This window comes from Spermophilus citellus (genome assembly GCF_964194105.1).
Source record: "Spermophilus citellus genome assembly, chromosome: 4".
In the NCBI taxonomy this organism is placed as follows: domain Eukaryota; kingdom Metazoa; phylum Chordata; class Mammalia; order Rodentia; family Sciuridae; genus Spermophilus; species Spermophilus citellus.
In genome coordinates this window covers 69,660,544-69,681,141 of record NC_138185.1, presented here as the reverse complement: position 1 = coordinate 69,681,141, position 20,598 = coordinate 69,660,544, and the positions used below count along the sequence as shown (strand labels likewise).

Sequence of the window (20,598 nt, the reverse complement as noted above, 5' to 3'; positions counted from 1 at the left end):
GGGGTAGAGGAGGCAGGGCCGGGAGGGAATGTTCAGGGAGCTGGGACCAGGAGCCCCTGGCCAAAACAAGGCCTGGAAAGGTCGCTACTCTATAACAAATGGAGGAGCATTTGAAGGTTTTGAGCTGGGAAAGCCTAGAATCAGATTTGCCCTTGCTGTTGTCCCCAAGGTTAAACAGCAGCAACAGAACAACAAATGAAAAAACCAGAGCCAAGTTTGAGCTATGGTTAGGGCATCTCTGCATCCTGAAATTGATCTCCACAATGTGTAGCAGGCAACTTGAAGATGGAAAGCTGCCTCTGTTTGAAGGAAAATATCCTTCAAAGACTGGAGGCAATGGGCCTTGCTCTCACACTCACCTAGTCCTCTTCAGGGATAATCTTTTAGTTGAAGTGATCTATTTCCCCCAAAACTACTTCTAATATATTGTTTTAGTTAATATGATCTGTTTACTTTTTTATTTTTTCTTTTTGTAGTGCTGGGGATTCAATCCAGGGCCTGACACATGCTCAGCAAGTGCTCTATCCCTGAGCTGTATTTTATAATATCTTATCTCTTCTAATAGTTTCCTAATTTATTTGTTTTTTTCAAAATGAAGCTATGAGTCTTTCTAGTTATAAAAGTAATTGCTAGTTTGTGAGAAGGGAATATGCCGCAGTCTGGCTGGGCACAAAAAAACCAAGCCATGAGGCACTTGTAGGTTCAAACAGGAACTCCTTTATTGCCAGTACCCCCCCAAACGCCACCCACTGCGGCTGTTCCAGGAACACCACACCAACCGGAACTCCTTTCACAGAACTTCACCAACCAACATGAACTCTCCAGGAATCCCCGCTAGAGCTCAACCTGAACTCAAGGGGAACTCCCCCAGAACTCAAAAGTAGTGGGCAACCGAGGCAACAGGAGCTGCCCTATTGCCGGACAGCAGGGGTCTATATACAACTGAATACACAGCCTGTTTCAATCCAGCATCATCCAGTCACAGTAATTATACACAGCTTAATTTAATTATCATCATCTTAATAGCTTGCTGGCGGCACCTTTCAACCATTCCTTCTGGAAAAATGCCAGGGGCCATTCCGGCTGTGGCTCTCAACAGGAATACATTTGTTTATTTTTAGAAAAGAAGTGTAGATAGTAGAGAATAGGATAGACAGCGAATACATCAGTCACTAGAATGGCAATATGTAAATCAATGGAAGTGTAACTGATGTGATACAGTAATCTGTATACGGGGTAAAAATGGGAGTTCATAACCCACTTGAATCAAACTGTGAAATATGATATATTAAGAACTATGTAATGTTTTGAACGACCAACAATAAAAAAAAAAAAAGAAACAAAAGAAGTGTAGAGGGGCTGGGGATGTGGCTCAAGCGGTAGCAAAAATATACACCAAACCTAATAGTAGTGTTACCAAGATGCATGACTGGTTTATATTTGCCTTTAGGGTTCTTTTATAGTATTGATTTTTTTGTATAAGCCAAATAATATGTTACTATTATAATAAAGAGTTGATATTTTAAAGCCTAAGATATATGTGACCATTATAAATAGACACTAGAAAAGGTATAAATAAGAAGATAAAGTAACCCAAAAGAAAAAGTGCTCCCATTGTGTGTGTGTGTGTGTGCGCGCGCGCGCGCTATATCCATTTGGGCTGCTATAACAGGATACCATAGACAGAGTTACTGATAAACAATAGACATTTATTTCTCACAGTTTTGGAAAATGAGAAGTCTAAGATCAAATCACCACAAATTTGGTGTATAGTGAGGGCCTGCTTCCTGATTCATAGTTATAAGGGGCAAGGGAGCCCTTTGGCACTGTTTTCATAAGGGCACTAATCCTGTTCGTGAAATTTCCACCTTCATGACCTAATCACCTTCCAAGGCCGCACTTCCAAATACCATCTCAGTTAAAGATTAAATATCAACATATTAGGTTTTTGTTTGTTTGGGTACTAGGTATTGAACCCAGGGGCACTTAACCATTGAGCCACATACCCAGCCCTTTTTATTTTTTATTTTGATACAGGGTCTCACTAAGTTGCTTAAGATCTCACTAAACTACTGAGGCTGACTTTGAACTTGTGATTCTCCTACCTCAGCTTCCTGAGCCTCTGGGATTACAGGCATGAGCCACCAACCTGGCTCAACATATTAATTTTTGGGAGACATAAACATTCAATAGCATATGTGTATATGTCTATAGCATATGTGTATACATGTAAGACAGTTGATTTTTGTTTGTTCACTTGTCTGGGTCACAGGGATGTCCAGATATTTGGTCAAAGTTTATTCCAGATGTCTATGAAAGTGTTTTGGGATGAAATTAATATTTGAATCTGGAGACTGAGTAAATCACATGACCCTGCCCAATGTGGGTAGGCTTCTTCCAATTAAAGGTCTGATAACCTCAAAAATGCTAAATGGGAATTCCTCCTGCCTGATGCTTCCAGATTTTGTCCTGCCTTGAGACTCAAACTGAAACATCTGCTCTTTCTAGATCTTGAGCTTCAGCCTTCAGACTAGAAATACCAGACTGCAGATGCTACCTACTTTCTGGGTCTTCAGCTTACCAATTGCAGATTGTGGGACTCCATTAATGAGAAGTGGTTGGGAGGGGGGCTGGGATTGGGGCTCAGTGGTAGAGCACTTGTCTACTACATGCGAGGCACTGGGTTCGATCCTCAGCACCACATAAAAATAAATAAATAAGTATCCAACTAACACTAAAAAAAGAAGAAATATGTATTACTGAGGCTCAAACCCAGGGCACCCTGTCACTGAGTTACATCTCTGGCCATTTTTACTTTTTATTTTAAGACAATCTCAGGCTGTCCTCAAACTTGGGATCCTTTTGCTTCAGCCTTCTGAGTCATTGGGATTACAGGTATGTGCTACTTTAACCTGTGAGCCAATTTTTTATGATAAATCTTTTTCCATAGACGTAAACATCCTGTTGGTTGTTTCTCTAAAGAACCTTGACTATTATATGTATGTATGTATGCATCTGTAGTATAAACCAAATGATATTCTACATGTTTTTTTCCAGTTACAAATATATCATGGACATTTGCCATATTTAAAAAAATAGGTATAGAGTTTGGGGTATAACTTGGTGGTAGAGTGTGTGCTTAGCATGCACAAGACCTTAGGTTCAATCCCCAGCATCAAAAACAAAACTAGAATAAGTATCTACATCATTATTTTTTATACTTGAAAATATTGGGTTGACCATTTTATAATTAATGAATACTCTAATGGTAAACATAGGTTAATTTCCATTTTCTGCACATATAAACAATGCTATGTTGGGCTGAGGATGTAGCTCAGTGGTAGAGTACATGCTTAGCATGTTTATGGCCCTGGGTTCAATCCCCAGGACCATTAAAAAAAATAAAAAGAAACAAAATGCTGTGGTCTCTATTCTTGCACATCCATCTTTGCATAATTTTCTCTTAATTTTTCTTTTGATATTTTATTTTGCTTCTAATATTTTTATTTTACAAATACATGCAGTAATGTATTTAAAATACTCTCAAAACAATAAATATAAATATAAAAATTCAAAATCAGATCACCATATACAGTCTTTCAAAGGAAATTGTCCAGAACCTGATTCATGCTTCTGAGACCTCTCAGTTAATTGAAGAAGTAAATAGGAGTCAAGTAGAGAAAAGAGGCTATTTGAGATTAAAAGTGCTAGAGGAGTTTCACTGGTGGAAACTGCTCAGGCTGGGGAAGATTTGCCATGCCATCCTCTAGCCCGAAGCCCCATGAGGGGGTCCTCAAAGGGACCCTTTAGAGACCTTGATGTGTTTCCTGCATTTGGAACCATGATGGCCTGGAATGAGAGGTTTGGCTGCTTTGGTAACAGAGCCAGTGGGACTGACTGCATTGGAGTCACCTGCATCCCAGAGTTTGACAGGACCCTGGATGGGGACTTTTGTCTTAGATCCAAATGTGGGCCAACAGGAAAAGTAACCTAGATCCTGCCCAAAAGAGCTACCTACCTGGAGAAGGAGACCTCAGCTGAGAGATCCTGATAGTGGTCCTCCAGATCCCTGAGGAGAAATTAAAAAGATTTCCTGGTAGAGAGGAGCTGTCAGCTCGTGATGGGAATTAAGGAGAAGGGTCTCTATGATGGGGATCTCTCAAGATATATAAAAGATCCCCATGAGAGATTCAGGTCTAAGCATCTCCCAGACCCCAGAAACCCAAAGTTAGCACCTATGTGGCATTTACTAAAATGGAACCCACATCCAGCAGCTCAGGGAGGAATGTGGAAGGAGAGGTCCACCTCACTCTGTCTCTCCTCAGAGAGGTTTCCTGCTAAAGAGGCCCTCCTGGGGCTGGGGATGTGGCTCAAGCAGTAGAGCGCTCACCTGGCATGCGTGAGGCCCAGGTTCGATCCTCAGCACCACATACAAAGATGTTGTGTCCGCCAAAAACTTAAAAAAATAAATAAATAATTCTCTCTCTCTCTCTCTCTCTCTCTCTCTCTCTCTCTCTCTCTCTTTTACAAAAAAAAAAAAAAAAAAAAAAAAGAGGCCCAAGCTGGAGAGGGGAGATTTTGATACTGGCTAACAAAGTAGGTTTGGCTTTTTGGTTCATATATTGAATTGGATATTCCATTACTGAATTGACACTATGGCTTCAAGTAACCATAAGACTGTGTGTTAACTAAAAGGGAACAGAAGATCATAGCTTCTTCTAGATTTTCATCCAGAGAGGGGAATAATCCCCACCTTGAACACACTTTAAAGGAATGATCAGAGAAAAATAAAAATAAAATAAACTGCATTTGATTACCTCCAGTTTGTGCTTGTTCAGAACACTCTGGGAAAGCACAGGAGGAAGGCATACAATACAGCCCAAGGGCTGCCAGACCCTTCCTGGTCTTGCTGTGACAGCCCCACCCCTCTACATGTTGCCAGCCATCTGAGTCACAGGTCTCAAATGCCCACAGTAAATGAAGTAACTCAGAGCACAGCATGTGATCCCTCCTGATGACACTTGAGCAGTAAGAAGTGGCAGGTCTATATTTGGACTTTCACTCCCAGCAGGCCTGTTGCTATTTGCAGCCGGAGCCAGTTCATGTTACCATCCAGCTTTGGTGTCCCACTTGCGGAATCCTGGTGTAGAATAGGCAGAGGTAGCCTGCAGGGCATGCAGAGGTCATCAGGAAAGAAAGCCTGCTGAACATGGAATCGATTTTCTAGCAGAAATCCAGATCTTCTGAATTAAAAGAAGGATTTATGGACCCTTAAATTAGCAGGCAAGTTTTGGGGTAGTCATATTCTTCTAACGCAAACCGTATCATTAGAAACGCTCAACTAAATGCCACTGTTAGTACAGTATCTTTCCTTTAGATGGAAAGGGATATCATGGCAAATCACAGATGTTTAAATTACACCTAACAGTGCAAATGTTTCTGTGACTTCTTGTAGCAGGAATTTGCACTTACTGAATATGGAGTTGGTACCACGTTTGAAAAGCTGTTATGAGTAGGGAGAAGCTGATGATTCATGGAATGTCTTTAGCATGTTTTTAATGCAGGGCCTATTTGCTAGATGGTTTGATATTGATATTATCTGACTATACTATACTATTGGGTCGATAAATATTTTTTTAATTTTAATCTGCATGTGAATGCTGGCAATTCATAATTTCATTCTTTGATTCAAATACTGAAAAATAGAATTGTAGTTGCTTCTTGTGGGTGCAGAGAACCTCCTCCCACAGAGTGTTTCAGGTCAGCGCTGTACCTGAAAAAGCTAATCTGAACCAGTTTGCATTACTGTACAGCTAATGCTTTATAGCCAGTTTTCTTTACCTGTAGCTCAGGAATTGCTAGGGGCTACATGAATGAGCTTCAATAATTATATACAAAAATGTGTCCTTATGGATTCGTAGGTTTCAGAAGTTCTCAGACAAGCCCATAACCCACAAAAGGTTAAAAAAATATTGTTGGAAGACTTTTTAAATTAAAACACAGAGACATACCTCTCATATACAACTTAAGAAAAAAATTTTAACTGACACTATAGCACAGAGATGTGGCAATCTGCCTAAATGTGATGTATTACTTTACTTTCTAAGTTTTCATTTCATACTTTTTAAATGACAATGTATCATCAACGTTCCTTTCTTCCCAAATTTTGATTCTGGTAAGAAGGTGCAAGAGTATAGATTTTGAGAAAAAAAATATACGTATTAATTGTGGGCTGTGTTGCAAAACTCCTGCTTTGAAACTAAGCATACAGACCAGTTTGTGTTTATGTGTTCAAAAGGCAAACACAGGCTCGGAAAAACATGTTCTCAATAGCATGTGTGTTAAATGTTTTCCAGTCTCTTTCCTGTCTACCTCAGCATTCAAAAAGAATGTTCCTAAGAGTTCAACTTGGTATTTAACATCCCAGCTTCTATTTGAAAGGATATCTTGTGATGGTTTATAGATAATACAGAATTCTGATTATCTCTCTCTTGGTAGCACATGGAAATGTGTTATTTTTAGAGGGCTGCTCCTCAGTCTGTAGGCAGTGTGGTTTAGTGGAAACCTGGATTTGAATCCAAGCTCTTTATCTGCCTGGCAGTATGTCTAGTGCCAGCACAGGGCTAGATACAGAATAGCCAGATAAATCCTTGTTATGTGAAATTGGCCATAAGCAAGGCTCTTGGCCTCATAGGAAGTCAGTTTTGCCATCCTAAAATCTGGATATTGAATTAAGGACCCTCTGACCCTAGAATACCACATGTCTCCTAAGCCTTGGGAACTGTTACTTTGGGGTGCAGGGTGTCCCCATAGCAGTGTCCATGCCTGATTATGATGAGGCTGTTTTGCCAATCACCAACTTCTTTCAAGGGACAAGTGTTCCCACAGTATCCATAGATGATGCCACACTGCTGCAGCCACTGTGGATCCTTACTTCCTGTTCCCAGTCCTCACCCTGCATAATTAACAAGATAGAAGGCTTCTAAACTGGCCAGATACTGGTCCAAGTAATGATAATAGTAGTAACAAAACACAAACAATAATATCAGTAGCTAACATTTGCTGAGGACTTGCTTTTTTTGCATTTTATCTTATTTTATTTTTACTTGTTCTTTTTAGATATACATGTCAGTAGAGTATATTTTGATATATTATACATATATGGGGTATTTTCTAATTATAATCCCATTTTTGTGGTTGTACATGGTGTGGAGTTACACTGGTCGTGTATTCATAAATGACTATAGGAAAGTTATGTCTGATTCATTCTTGTTTTCCTATTCCCATCCCCCCTCCTATCCCTTCATTCCTTTTTGTCTAATCCAATGAACCTCTATTCTCCCCTACCATCTCTTACTGTGTATTAGCATCCACCTATCAGAGAGAACATTTGTCATTTGGTTTCGGGGGGAATTTGCTTATTTCACTTAGCATGATAACTGAGCACTTACTTTAAGCCATGTACAATGCTAAGCATTTTACCTACTTACACCATTTCATTTAAATGTCAACCTTATAAGGTAGACACTGTTAATGAACCTGTTTTATAGTCCATGAAAGTGAAGCCTGGGAGGTGGTTTTGCTAAGGTCACTCTGCTAGGATGTAGCAAAGATAGAATGCAAACATAAGACTGTGTAACTCCAGAGGGCAGTGGCATTGGGAAGGGGTGAAGATGGAGGGAGGACAGATGTTTATCTAGAGATTCAGGACACAGGGCCAGAATCAGAATGAACTGATCATTCATTAGTTTGGCTGACATCAAGGACAAGCTTCTGGTCTCTGATTTGGGTGCTGGAGTTGGGGGAGGGGGGTCATGCTAATGGGCAGCAGGAATGCAGTGGTTCTGTGGAGACTGTGGCAGGCATTTGACTGGGTAGGGGCTTAAGGAACAGTAGTGAGGAGATGCTCGACAGGAAGAAGTGTCTGGGCCAAGGCCTGGAAGGGTCTTACAGGGAGGACACTGAGAGGGAGCAGAAGGAACAGAGGGTGTCCACAGGTGAAGAGGGTGTCCATAGGCTGCTTGGAGAGTGAGGAGCTAGGGAATGGGGCTGGTGCCTGATGTCTAAGGGAGTTAAGACTTATCAGTGATGAGGATCTGAGAACATAGGACATCTCAGAACATGAACTTACCACTTCCATCTGAGCAGAGCAGCAGAGTGCTGGACTTGTACTTGGCAGGGACACTCAGAGGAAGAGCCACAGGGCACGTGGTCAGCAAATTGTGGAGACAAGGTAGTTTTCAGGAAGATTTCTGCCTACAGGGTACATTCAGGTATGATATTGGAGCCAGAAAGAAACTGTGATTTTTGTCTATGTGACCAGAGCCTGTGCTTTACAAAGGAGAGGAATCCTGGGTCCTAGGAAAGAGGGAGAAGTTGTGCCCCATCCCTGGGTGGGGTAATTATCACTCACTTGCTTTTCTGGGGCCTCCTTGAGAGCAGGACCTGTCTCTCATTCATTCCACCCCCAGTATCTAGCACCATCCTGTTATCTTTAATCCACTCCTTACCAGGCCCATGAACAGTCATGCTAAAGCAATGAATGATTCCCAGTGCCACAGTCCCTGCATGCAGCGGGGTCATGCAGAGTCACAGAAGTACCCCAGGTTTCCCCAGATGACTTCTATTTGGATTCAGACTTTGCAGGTCACTCCATGTTCCCCATAATATGTAGTCACCAGAATTTTGGAAACTGTAGAATGACCAGATGGAGCCTAGAGTGCCCAAGCAGGAGAAGCAGATGTCAGAGCCCAAGTAGAGTGAGGATAGACAATTGCTCCTAAGCCTGGGAGACCTGCTGCTGGCTGACAAGAGGTCCCCAGAGAGGAAGCATGAACCTCCCATCTTCTCAAGTTCTGTTTACAGATCACTTGTTTTCTCCTCATCTTTTTCCTCCTCCACTTCCTTTTCTTCCTCCACTTTCACCACCTCCTCCTGTTACCGGTAGCCAATCCAGGGACTCTGCCTGGATCCCAGCTGGCTGAATTTGGCATAAGAAATAAACAAATGATGTAAAAAAGAAAAATGAATTTTATGCAGTTTGAGCAAACTGGGGGAAGCAGTTAGATGGTTTCTCTACCAGTCCTATAGAATTGGTTAGGATTTACAAAAACAAGAGCCAGGAGATATGCATACGTGGAGTTAGCTAGGCTGTGCCAGCCAGAGAACAAGTCTGTTTTAGCTCCCTTGATGCACACACAGGCCAGTAGGTAGTTTTTTGTTTCCATTCTCAGCATGAGGCAAATCCGGAGCTAAAACTATTCAGAACTTTTAATCTCAAAGTCTCAGTTCCAACTCCCCGTTCCATGTAATGCCAAGTCTGAGCTCATAGCAGACATTAGCAATAAGACATTATTTCTGCGCAGTGGGAATAATTGTGATTAACTGGAAAATCAGACATACTAGAGTGTGAAGGCAGGACCCAGAGCCTCTTAGGACAATAGGCTCTGAGGGTTTTGTTGAGAATTCTCCACTAAATAAGGGACTTAAGGATCTAGGATTGATCATGGTGAGAGGAGACAAAGTAGTGTTTCCGTAGCTGAAAGGCAACACTGACCTTGGGAACTACTGAAGGGAGATGTGGGCTAAGGTGCAAGTGATATGCATGGTAACCTGAAGGAGCTAGCAATCCTTTGGGTCTGGCTGGGGAGACTTCCTGGTCCAGATCAGCACTAGTTTTGCAGGGATACAGACTTTTTGTGGGAAGGAGATGTGCTCTGGCACAACTCAAAACACAATTGTATAGCCCTGTGAACAGACTGTACTAGTGAGGATGAATAGGACTACCCTAGCCAGGGTCTAATGGTGGGCAGGGTTCTTAGCAATAACCCCTCAAAACACCCAGGTCATAGAACTTTCAAAAATCATAGATGCCCTGGAGGCAAAGTACAGACTTTGGGGCCTGGCAGCCACTTGTTTGTGATGCTGCCTCTAGAAACCTATCTTCATTCATCCCTTCTCCTTGCCCAGGCAATGGACCAGGTCCTGGAAAATCCAGAGGCAAATCTGGAGAGTCCCTGGACTGGCTACCGGTAACAGGAGGAGGTGGTGAAAGTGGAGGAAGAAAAGGAAGTGGAGGAGGAAAAAGATGGTGCCAGTTGGCATGGACCAGGACATGGGGCATCTGGTACCTTGTGCATCAGTCTGACTTGATGAAAGTAATTGGATGGTGGTGATAGTTGCTCAGTTCTGTGAATATACTAAAAATTACTAAACTCTATACTTTAAAATGGTGAACATTATCTTATATAAATTATATCTTAATAAAGCTATCATTTTAAAAATTATAAAGAGTTTCTGAGATATCATAAATATTCATGTTTTAAAATAAACCCATTTAATAACCCTTTTAAATTTATTCATTAGATTCTTAAAAATAGTATGGAAGTTTGATATCCTTCATCAAGTATCTTAGAAATGTAAAAACAAACTGTTCTGTAATATTAGAAATTTTACATTGTTCCTTTTTCTCCTCAAACTTGCATTTCCATTCTCAACAGAATTTTGTCCTGATAATATTTTGCTAAGCTTAGAAAATCATTTATTGATCATCTATTATACTTTTCTACAAAAATACAAATGTATTACTTGAGATTTAAATTTTTTTTCTTGGGCTGGGGATGTGGCTCAAGCGGTAGCGCGCTCGCCTGGCATGCGTGCGGCCCGGGTTCGATCCTCAGCACCACATACCAGCAAAGATGTTGTGTCTGCCGAGAACTAAAAAAAAAAATAAATAAATATTAAAAAAAAATTCTCTCTCTCTCTCTCTCTCTCTCTCTCTCTCCTCTCTCTAAAAAATAAATAAATAAATAAATGAATAAATTTTTTTTCTTATTTTCCTGGAATCATACATCACTAAATAGTACTCTCTTTTTCCTTCTGAATTAAGTTACCAATATAATTTTTATAGTCACACATAACAATATATATATATATATATACACACACACACATTACAAATTTTGATAAATAATTAATAAACAAAAATAAATCTGAGCTGGGTGCATGGCACATGCCTATTATACTAGCAACTTGGGAGGCCAAGGAAGGAGAATTACAAGTTCAAGGCCAGCCTCAGAAACTTAGCAAGGCCTTATGCAACTTAATAAAATCCTGTCTTAAAATAAAAAATTTTTAAAAGGCTGGTGATATGGCTCAGAGGTTAAGCACCCTGGGTTCAATCTCCAGTACAAAAATAAAACAAAACAGAAATGTACTTCTTAATGAAGTGGATAGGACTTTTCTTTTTAATTCTTGTGCTCATGAATGAAAATTCTATTACCTATTCTAGAATGCAACAGAAATTATGGTGACTTGTCTTCCTGTTTACACTTTGTTGTTGTAAGCACAGAGTGACCTTGCTTATCTGTATAAGTAGATGGAAATATAAGCAAGTTATAGTAATGTCATTTAGCTCTTTGAACTCTTTTTGAAATGTATGCTGAAATTATATAGTGATCTATCATGAAAAAATTTTAATAATATATCAGCTGACAACTTGATTAGATCCTCCTTCAATTTTGTTGAAAGCAAAGAACTGGAAACCACTTAGCTTGAAAAATTTTTTCTTACCCATTCATTAATGTCATTCACTCTCTCAACATTGTTACCAATACTTCAAATTGTCCTTTCATTTAGCCCCTTGGAGGTTTTTTAAATTTCCAAGCATTGAAATCTTATAGTGCAATGTAATACTCAGGATGAACGAAGTATAGTTTTATAATAAAGAGAAGAAGGGCTACTGTGCCAAGTGAATCCACATGAAGCCTCAAATACTCATTCCCAGGCAAGTGTCTCTGGGAAAGATTAAATGTGAGATTGAGCACCTGGAAATCCTTAAAACCATCCATGCTTGCATACCCCTTGGAAAGTTTCATGTACACATGACATAGTCTGAAGACCTGTGGTACAAATGCCACCCTCTGAAGAAGCCTGAATGTGAACAAATGAGAGAAAGAATGGTATCAAGAGTGGAAAGCCAGGTGGAAAGGAGGTTACTTTTGGGGCTGGGGTTGTGGCTCAGCAATAGAGCACTTGTCTGGCACGTGTGAGGCCCTGGGTTCTATCCTCAGCACCACATATCAATAAATAAATAAATGTATTGTGTCAACTACAACTAAAAAATATTTTTAAAAGGAAGTTAGTTTTTATGCTGGGATAATGTATATTATCTATAATGATCTGTTGCAGAACAGATTATTCTAGAACTTGATAGCTTAAAATAAATATTTATTATCTTATATGGTTTATGAGGGTCAAGAATTAAGAATAGCCAGGCAGTGAGGTAGGAAGATCACAAGCTCGAAGCCACCTCAACAATTTAGCAAGATCCTATCTCAAAATAATAAATAAAGAGTATTGGAGATGTAGCTCAGTGGTAGGTTCCAACCCCAGTACTGAAAAATAAAATAAAATAAAAAAGAGAGTTGAGAGTAGCTTATTGGGGGTGATTATGACTCAGCATCTCTCATGAGGCCTTGTGACCACTTTCCCTCCATTCCCACCCAGTCTTGGTTTACTGATGTCTCTGTTTTTCTTGCTCGTGGACCAGCTCTGACCAGGACAACTCAGTGAATTTGTTTGCCATGACATGGGTTGCAATCACAAGTTTCTCAATGAGATCTGAACCCCTGTTAAGTTTATCCTTGTTAAGAATGTTTCCCTCTGCCTTACAGTATCCTTTAGAATTCTCCAACTTTATAGTTACTATTCTACTGTAGCTTAATATTTTATGGTAAGTTGTCTTCCTTCCATGTTGTATGTGTAGTCCTTAGCAGACTTGTAGATGTCAATCTGGTTTACTCTGGTTTTCTTTCCTACTAAAAAGTTGAGGACTGGAATATTAACTGTTAGGTTAACATTCTTTAACTTGAATGTTATCTTTTCTTTTGGGGTGTCATATATTATTTTGTAGGAAATATCATTTTGTGATATGGAAAAAGTCACAATAACTTAACTCCAACGAATCATTGTCATTGAGAAATTCTAGGGAGGCTTGTCATAATGTATAGATATGAAAAACTAATAACTAAGATAGCCACTCATATGCTGTATATAGGAGACACACTTTAGATTCAAAGATACAAATATATTGAAATTAAAAGGACAGAAAAAGACATATTATGTAAACAACATTTACAAGAAAGCTGGAGTGACTATACTGACATCAGAAAAAGCAGACTTTAAAATTTTAAAAAATTCCTAGCGATAAAAAGAGACATTTTATCCCTATGAAAGAATCAGTACATCAAAAATACATAATAATTATGTATGTATATGCACCTATCAAGAGCACACTAAAATGCAAGAAGCAAAAACTGACATAAATGAAGAAATAGATAATATAAAAATAATAGTTGAAAACTTCAATACTTTACTTCCAATAATGAATAAAACAACTAAGTGAAGATCAACAAGGAAATGGAAGATGTGAATATTATTGTAAACCAACTGAACCTAATAGACATCTCTACAACACTCTATTCAATAACATCAGAATACACATTCTTCTAAAGAGCATACAGAACATCTTTCAAAATAGCCCATAAAACATTATTATGCTAGCCCATTTTATAGTACCTCATAAAACAAACCTCAATAATTATAAAAGGATATAAATATTATAAGATGTATTCTCCAACCACAATAGAATGTAATTAGAAATCAATAACCTAAAGAATTTGGGAAACTCACAAATATGTGGAAATTAAACAATACACTCCTAAATAATCAAAATGTACAAGAAGAAACTTAAAGGGAAATTAGAAGATACTTAATAAATAATGAAAATAAAACATATCAAAACTTGTGGGATGCATCCAAAGTTGTACTTAGAGGGAAAATTACATCTATAAATACCTATATTTAAAAAGAAGAGGGCTGGGGATTTGGCTCAAGCAGTAGAGCGCTCGCCTGGCATGCGCGGGGCGCTGGGTTTGATCCTCAGTACCACATAAAAATAAAATAAAGATGTTGTGTCCACTGAAAACTAAAAAATAAATATTAAAAAAATTCTAAAAAAATTAAAAAAAATAAAAAGAAGAAAGATCTCAAATCAATACCTGAAGACTCTGGAAAAAAGAACATCAAACCAAAAAAAGCAAGCAAAAGGAAGGAATTAATAAATATTAGAGTGAATTTAAAAATACAAAATCAATAGGAGAAATCAAAGAACCAAAAAAAAAAAAAAAAAGATTCTTTGAAGTGACTAACAAACTGACCAATTTAATTGTAGTTAAATTGTCCCAGAAAAAAAGGGAGAAGACCCAAATGACTAGAATCAGAAATGATTTAGGGGACATTTTTACCAAGCTTACAGAAACCACAAAAAAAAAGTCTAAAAAGAAATACTATGAACAATTTTATTTCAATATATTAGATAGCTTAAATGAAATGGGCATTTCATAGAATAGAAAGACACAAGCCACCAAAACTGACTTAAGAAGAAATAGTTAATCTGAAAAGTTCTATAATAAGAAAAGATTTTGAATTAGTAATCAAAATCTACCCACAAGGAAAGCTCAGGACCATATGACTTCACTATGGTAGTAAATTCTACCAAGCATTTTAAAAAAAAACTAGTACCAATTCTTCACAAACTCTTTCAAGAAGAAAATGAATATTTCCCATTTCCCATTTCTGAGCTATGTTGCCCCAATACCAAAACCTGAGAAAGATCCCCCCCCCCAAAAAAAAAAAAAAAAAAACCCTGCAAAAAAGTTTAACGTGGACCAAGTGAGATTTTACCCCAGGAATGCAAGATTTGGCATTAGGCTCATAGATCTGACACCACAAACACAAACAACAAAAATGAAAAAAAAAAAAGATAAATTAGACTTCCCCCAGATTAACTTTTTTGTGTGCTTCAAGTAATACCATCAAGACAATTAAAAGGCAACCTAAGTGTCTTGAGGGGGCAAAATTGCGATGTATGCAGTCGAGGGGAGAAATAAAGAATGTCCACACACTTCTGCCCCTTTCAATGCTTTATTCACTCAAATTACTCAATACAATTTCACTCTATAGGTTCTTAATCAAGAAAACGACAATCCTTAATGCTAGGCACTGCAATAGACATAATCAATTTACAGCAAAGAATTCTAGATTAATTCTAAGCACAGCAAAACACACTTAATCATGACAGGTTAATGACAGACATTCCCTCTGCATGCTAAGTTCAAAAGTCTCAAGCCTTAGGCTTTATGTCCAGCAGATGCACACTCACTTAGACTGTGGTGATCAGATCTGGAACCAAAGCAGGCTTTTCCTGGCATGGAGTGGACCCGTTGAGGAGAAGGTTGCGGCTCTCACCAGAGTCCAGACAAGGCGGTAGAGTTTGAGAGCAGTGAGGATCACGCAGAGGATCAGGAACAATGACAAGTAATGGGATGTCAGGTCCTCATCAGGCTCTCCAGCTCGAGTGCATCCTTGTTTTGGCTGGCTGAATCCCTGTTCATTTGCTCTTTTATACTAAATTTTGGGGCTTTTGACCCCTTTTAATCCTTATCAGCTACCACTGGATTTCTCAGTGACATCATTTACCCTGGGGTCAGAAACATCTGGTCTGGTGGTCTCTACCCTGATCTTCTAGCCTTTCCTTCTTATCAGATGAGGACAGCCTGCCAGGGGCTTCACTCTGTTTATCAGGGTGAGAGGGAGAAACTTGTTTGAGGCCATCCTGGAGGGCTCTGTGGGTATGGCTGGTGAGACTGCAAGTTTCAAACTGGAGTTTTAAAAATGGAGATGCTTAGGCTCAGGCCTAAGGCCATCCTCACACTAAATATAGGGGAAAATATTTTTTAAATGAAGAATCCAGTAATAAATAGGCTAAGATCTAGGATATTTGAAAAACTTCTGTGTGTGTGTATGTGTGTGTGTGTGATGCTAATATGTGTGTGCTACAACATGGATGAATCTTGAAAACATTATGCTAAGTGAAAAAAGCCAGCCACAAAATATACTTATATACATTATATCTAAGATATAGTATATATATACTATATGCTAAATATATGATATCTAAGTACCATGTGTTAATTGCACTACTGGAGCACTCGGGATCATATATTATAAAATTCCATTTATGTAAAATGTCCAAACAGGAAAATCAGTAGAGATAGAAAGTAGATTAGTATTTGCTTAGGCTGGGGAAAATCTAGGGGTGATTACTAAAAAGGTACAGAGTTTCTATTTAAGGGGATAAAATGTTCTAAAAGTGCCAGTGACTACTGAACACGTATGTGAATATATTAAAAACCATTGGGCTGAGGATGTGGCTCATGTGGTAACGCGGTCACCTGACATGTGCGGGGCGCTGGGTTCGATCCTCAGCACCACATAAAAAGAAAATAAAGATGTTGTGTCCACCGAAAACTGAAAAATAAATATTAAAAAAAATTCTCCTCTCTTTAAAAAAAAAAAACCACTGACTTACGCACTTTGTCATTGGATGGTAGCTGTTTGTGAGGAGTGTGTCCTTTGTGCAATGTGGCAATAGGTTTTAGAGAAAAACTGAAATCTCTCGTTAATTATGTTCCCTGTAGTTGGATATCTGTCTCCTGGTTGCCATATAGACTAAGGCTCAAATCCCTGTTCAACAACTTACTGTGCTCTTGCCTGAGATCCCCTCTTGGAACCACAGTTTCCTCTTCTATAAAATGGGTATAATACCGGCCCTACCACATAGGGTTGAGGGAGGATATTACTATATATATACACACACACACATATATATACTGCATAGCGCAGAAAGAGCACACAGAAAATGCTTTTTAATAAGTAGCAGCTAGTAATAGTGTATTTACTATTACTATTATAGTATTTTGGTTTCGCAGGGGTGCTATGAGCTATAACCCCAACCCTTTTAATTTTTTATTTTGAGACAAGGTCTCACTAAATTGTTCAGGGCCTCACTAAGTTGATGAGGCTGGCTTTGAACTTACAATCTTCCTGCCTCGGCCTCTGGAGCTACTAGGATTACAGGTTTGAGCCACTGCATCCAGCACTGTTATTATTGTTGTTATTTTTCTAGACCATTAAAATAGTGGGCATTACATATAGTGAAAATTATGTTCATTTTATTTAATACTACTATAAGTATTTTTCTAAGTAATTATTTGTTCTCTGTAAATGTTTTGAGGATGATTTGTATTCTGTACAGTGTATATATATTCTTGTTTACTTAACTGTTCTCTTAACCATTAAGACTTTAAAAAGGTGTTTTATGTTATTTTAATTTTTTTTGTTGTGGACTTTTATATATAGAAATAAATGTTTTCTATGTATGTGGGGTTTTCCCTTGAATTCCAAAAGAGGATTGCTAGGCTAAAAAATATGACCATTGCCAAATTTGTTCTCCAGATGTGGGGACATTCTAATCAGTAGCACATGATGGTGTTCATCTCATCATACTCTCACCCAGCTTCAGGTATCAGTTTTTTTACAACATTTATTTTTTAGTTATAGATGGACACAATACCTTCATTTTATTTATTTATTTATTTATTTATATATAGAGAGAGAATTTATTAATATTTATTTTTTAGTTTTTCAGTAGACACAACATCTTTATTTTATTTTTATGTGGTGCTGAGGATCGAACCCAGAACCTTGAACATGCTAGGCAAGCGCTCTGCCCCTGAGCCACAACCCCAGCCCCTGAGGTATTATTTTTTTTAATATTTTTTATTTCCTAATTAGACACAATACCCTTATTTTATTTATTTATTTTTATGTAGTGCTGAGGATCGAACCCGGGGCCTTGAATGTGCTAGGCATGTACTCTACTGCTGAGCCACAACCACAGCCCCTCAGGTATCATTTTTATATTTTAATAATATTTACAAACTGGAAAGGCAAAATGACTTCTTATTTATTTGTTCTCTGTTACTCATAAGTATGGACAGCTTTTCAAATATTTTTTATAGCTAATATATAAAAAGTAATAATCCTGTGAATTATCCTTGTACATTCATCTATTTAGATCTTAATTTTTCAATGAGTTACACACATTTTAAAACTGAATAATTAAGCTAGGCGCGGACGTGCATGCCTGTAATCCCAGCAGCTGGGGAGGCTGAGGCAGGAGGATTGCAAGTTCAAAGCCATCCTCAGCAACAGCGAGGCACTAAGCAACTCAGTGAGACCCTGCCTCTAAATAGAATGCAAAAAAAGGGATGAGGATGTGGCTCAGTGGCTGAGTACCTCTGAGTTTAACCCCCCAAATAGTAACAATAAATAGCTGGCTGTGGTGATGTACATCTTTAGTTGCAGTGACTCATGAGGCTGAGGCAAGAGGATCACAAGTTTGAGGCCAGTCTCAGCAACTTAGTGAGACCCTACTTAAAAATAAAAAACAAAAAGGGCTAGGTATGTGGCTCAGTGGTGAAGTACCATGGGGTTCAATCCCTAGTACTGTAAAATAAAGAAAAACAACAAAATAAAATTATATCCTTTATTTTATTTTCTCTTTGAAGTTTTAGGCTTTTTAAAAAATATTTATTTTGTGGTTGTAGGTAGACACAATACCTTTATTTTGTGTTTATGTGATGCTGAGGATTAAACCCAACACCTCACACATGCTAGGCAAGCACTCTACCACTGAGCCACAACCCCAGCTGTAGGTTTTAGGCTTTTTTTAATGCATAGGAGTTTTTTGTTAGTCAAATCTATTGACATTTCTCTTTAAATTTCTTCTCTTAAAGCTTAGAAAGTCCACCCTCCCAGAGAAATCATAGCTTTCCTTTTTTAAAAAAATATATTTTCAATTATAGATGGACATAATAACTTTATTTATGTGGCTCAAACCCAGTGCCTCACATGTGCTAGGCAAGTGCTCTACATCTGAGCCACAACTCCAGCCCTGCTCAAATAATTTTTTTAAAAAAAATATTTTGTGTGAAGTAGTAGAAACCAAAGATATGACCTTCTCAGGCACTGATTTTTCCCTTGTTTTTGTGTTGTAGGATCTAAGATATTCACTATTAACTGTCCAGGAAGGATTGTTCAAAGATACTTCCTAGAGTTTCCAGAGTAACAATGGAGGAGGAAGCTGGGGAGGAACCTGGGCTGGACAGGTCTACTGCCCCTAAGGACTTCCACTTTCATAACATGGATCTGTATGACTCTGAAGACAGAATGCAGATCATTCCACAAGAAAACACTAGAATGAGAAGAGAAGTAGTCCAAGCTGAAATGACCAAGGACCCAAGAGGGGCAGGGGAAAGGAAGATTCAAAGAGACCTTCAAGAGGAAGTGGATGATCTTGTCCATTTATATGGACTTGAAGATGAACAGGAATTAGGGGATGAGTTTGTTGAGGAAAGCAGAATGGGAGTTTCTGGATATCTTCCTTATGGTATGAAGAGGAGAGACCCAACTAGGGAGCAGAGAGACTGGAGACTTGGAGGAGAGGCAGCTGAGGCCGAGGACCTGGGTTACGGAGGGTGGGGCTTGGCTGGCCAGTGCCAGGACTTGCGGGAAGCCTACAGGTATGCCCATGGCCGTGCCAGTGAAGAGTACGAATGCTACGTTATCCCAGAGGAGGAAGACGAGGAAGAAGCTGAGGATGTTTTTTGTGTCACTTGCAAAACTCCAATCAGAGCTGCTGAGAAGGCTTTTGATGAACACAAGGAGCATGAAGTGACCCCTCTCAATAAAGCACTGGAAAGTGCCAAGGTAAATAGATCTCCTGAGTCCTCTGTTTTGATGTCACATTTGTGTCTTGAGAAGAGACAGGGAATAAATCTAAAATGCCTTCCCCAAGAGAGATGGAGAGCAGATGTAGCATTAACACCTTTTTAAAAACATATATTTATTTTTTAGTTGTAGTCGGACACAATACCTTTATTTATTTATTTTTTTTTTTAATGTGGTGCTGAGGATCGAACCCAGGCCTCGCATGTGCTAGGAGAGTGGTCTACCGATGAGCCACAACCCTAGCCCAGCATTAACATCTTCTTTGTGATGCTTGTTGGACAGGATGAAATTCACAAAAACATGTACAAATTGGAAAAGCAGATTATTGAGATGGAAAATTTTGCAAGTCACTTGGAAGAGGTTTTCATCACCGTGGAGGTAAGAGTGTGGCTGATGACCTTGGCAGACACATGGCTTCCCTCAGTGACCGAACAAGCAACTGTTTCTAATATAAGTTAGAGAGTCTTTTCTTTAAAATGTGAGGTGTCAGTACTGCCCCCTCCCCTTGCCCTTCCTCTGACCTCTCCTAGCACCAAGCCATAAGCCTGGTGGTACTGATTACCTGTTAGCATTCCCTACTGAGTTGTGTGCTCTGGGTGAGGAGGCTTGGTCTTCTGCATTTGTTCATCCCCAGTCCCACTCTAAGGTATGTTTCAAAGCAGGCACTTTATATATTTGTTGTATGGATAAAAGAGGGAAGAATCTCCCTGTTGCAGTCCTGCTTCTTCACAGGCTACTTTTTCTCCCTGTGTCTCTTTACCCTAATCACCAATTGCATGTGGTTTAGAACTCCTGTACTTTTTTAACAAAGACACTTTGTGATGGTGTCAACCAGGTAGTGACAGATAAACATTTGCACTCTGGTGTCAAAGAAGGGAACAGCTTTCTTTTGCCCTTGTTTTT

General features: G+C 38.9%; 1 protein-coding gene across 6 annotated transcripts in view; it reads left to right on the top strand.

The window, feature by feature from the left end:
- The first annotated feature begins 5,097 nt into the window (after window positions 1-5,097).
- The window catches only part of FSD2 (fibronectin type III and SPRY domain containing 2), a 49,224-nt gene continuing 33,723 nt past the window's right edge, over window positions 5,098-20,598 (top strand). The window contains exons 1-5 of one of the 6 annotated variants that reach the window (XM_081293014.1): window positions 5,098-5,283; window positions 9,970-10,157; window positions 17,736-17,811; window positions 18,963-19,674; window positions 19,978-20,073. In XM_081293014.1, the coding sequence (XP_081149140.1) occupies window positions 19,036-19,674; window positions 19,978-20,073 (735 nt within the window). In that variant the 5' untranslated portion in view covers window positions 5,098-5,283; window positions 9,970-10,157; window positions 17,736-17,811; window positions 18,963-19,035. The remainder of the gene's footprint in view (window positions 5,284-9,969; window positions 10,158-17,735; window positions 17,812-18,962; window positions 19,675-19,977; window positions 20,074-20,598) is intronic. The other 5 variants (XM_081293010.1, XM_081293009.1, XM_081293012.1 and 2 more) reach the window with 5 other exon arrangements.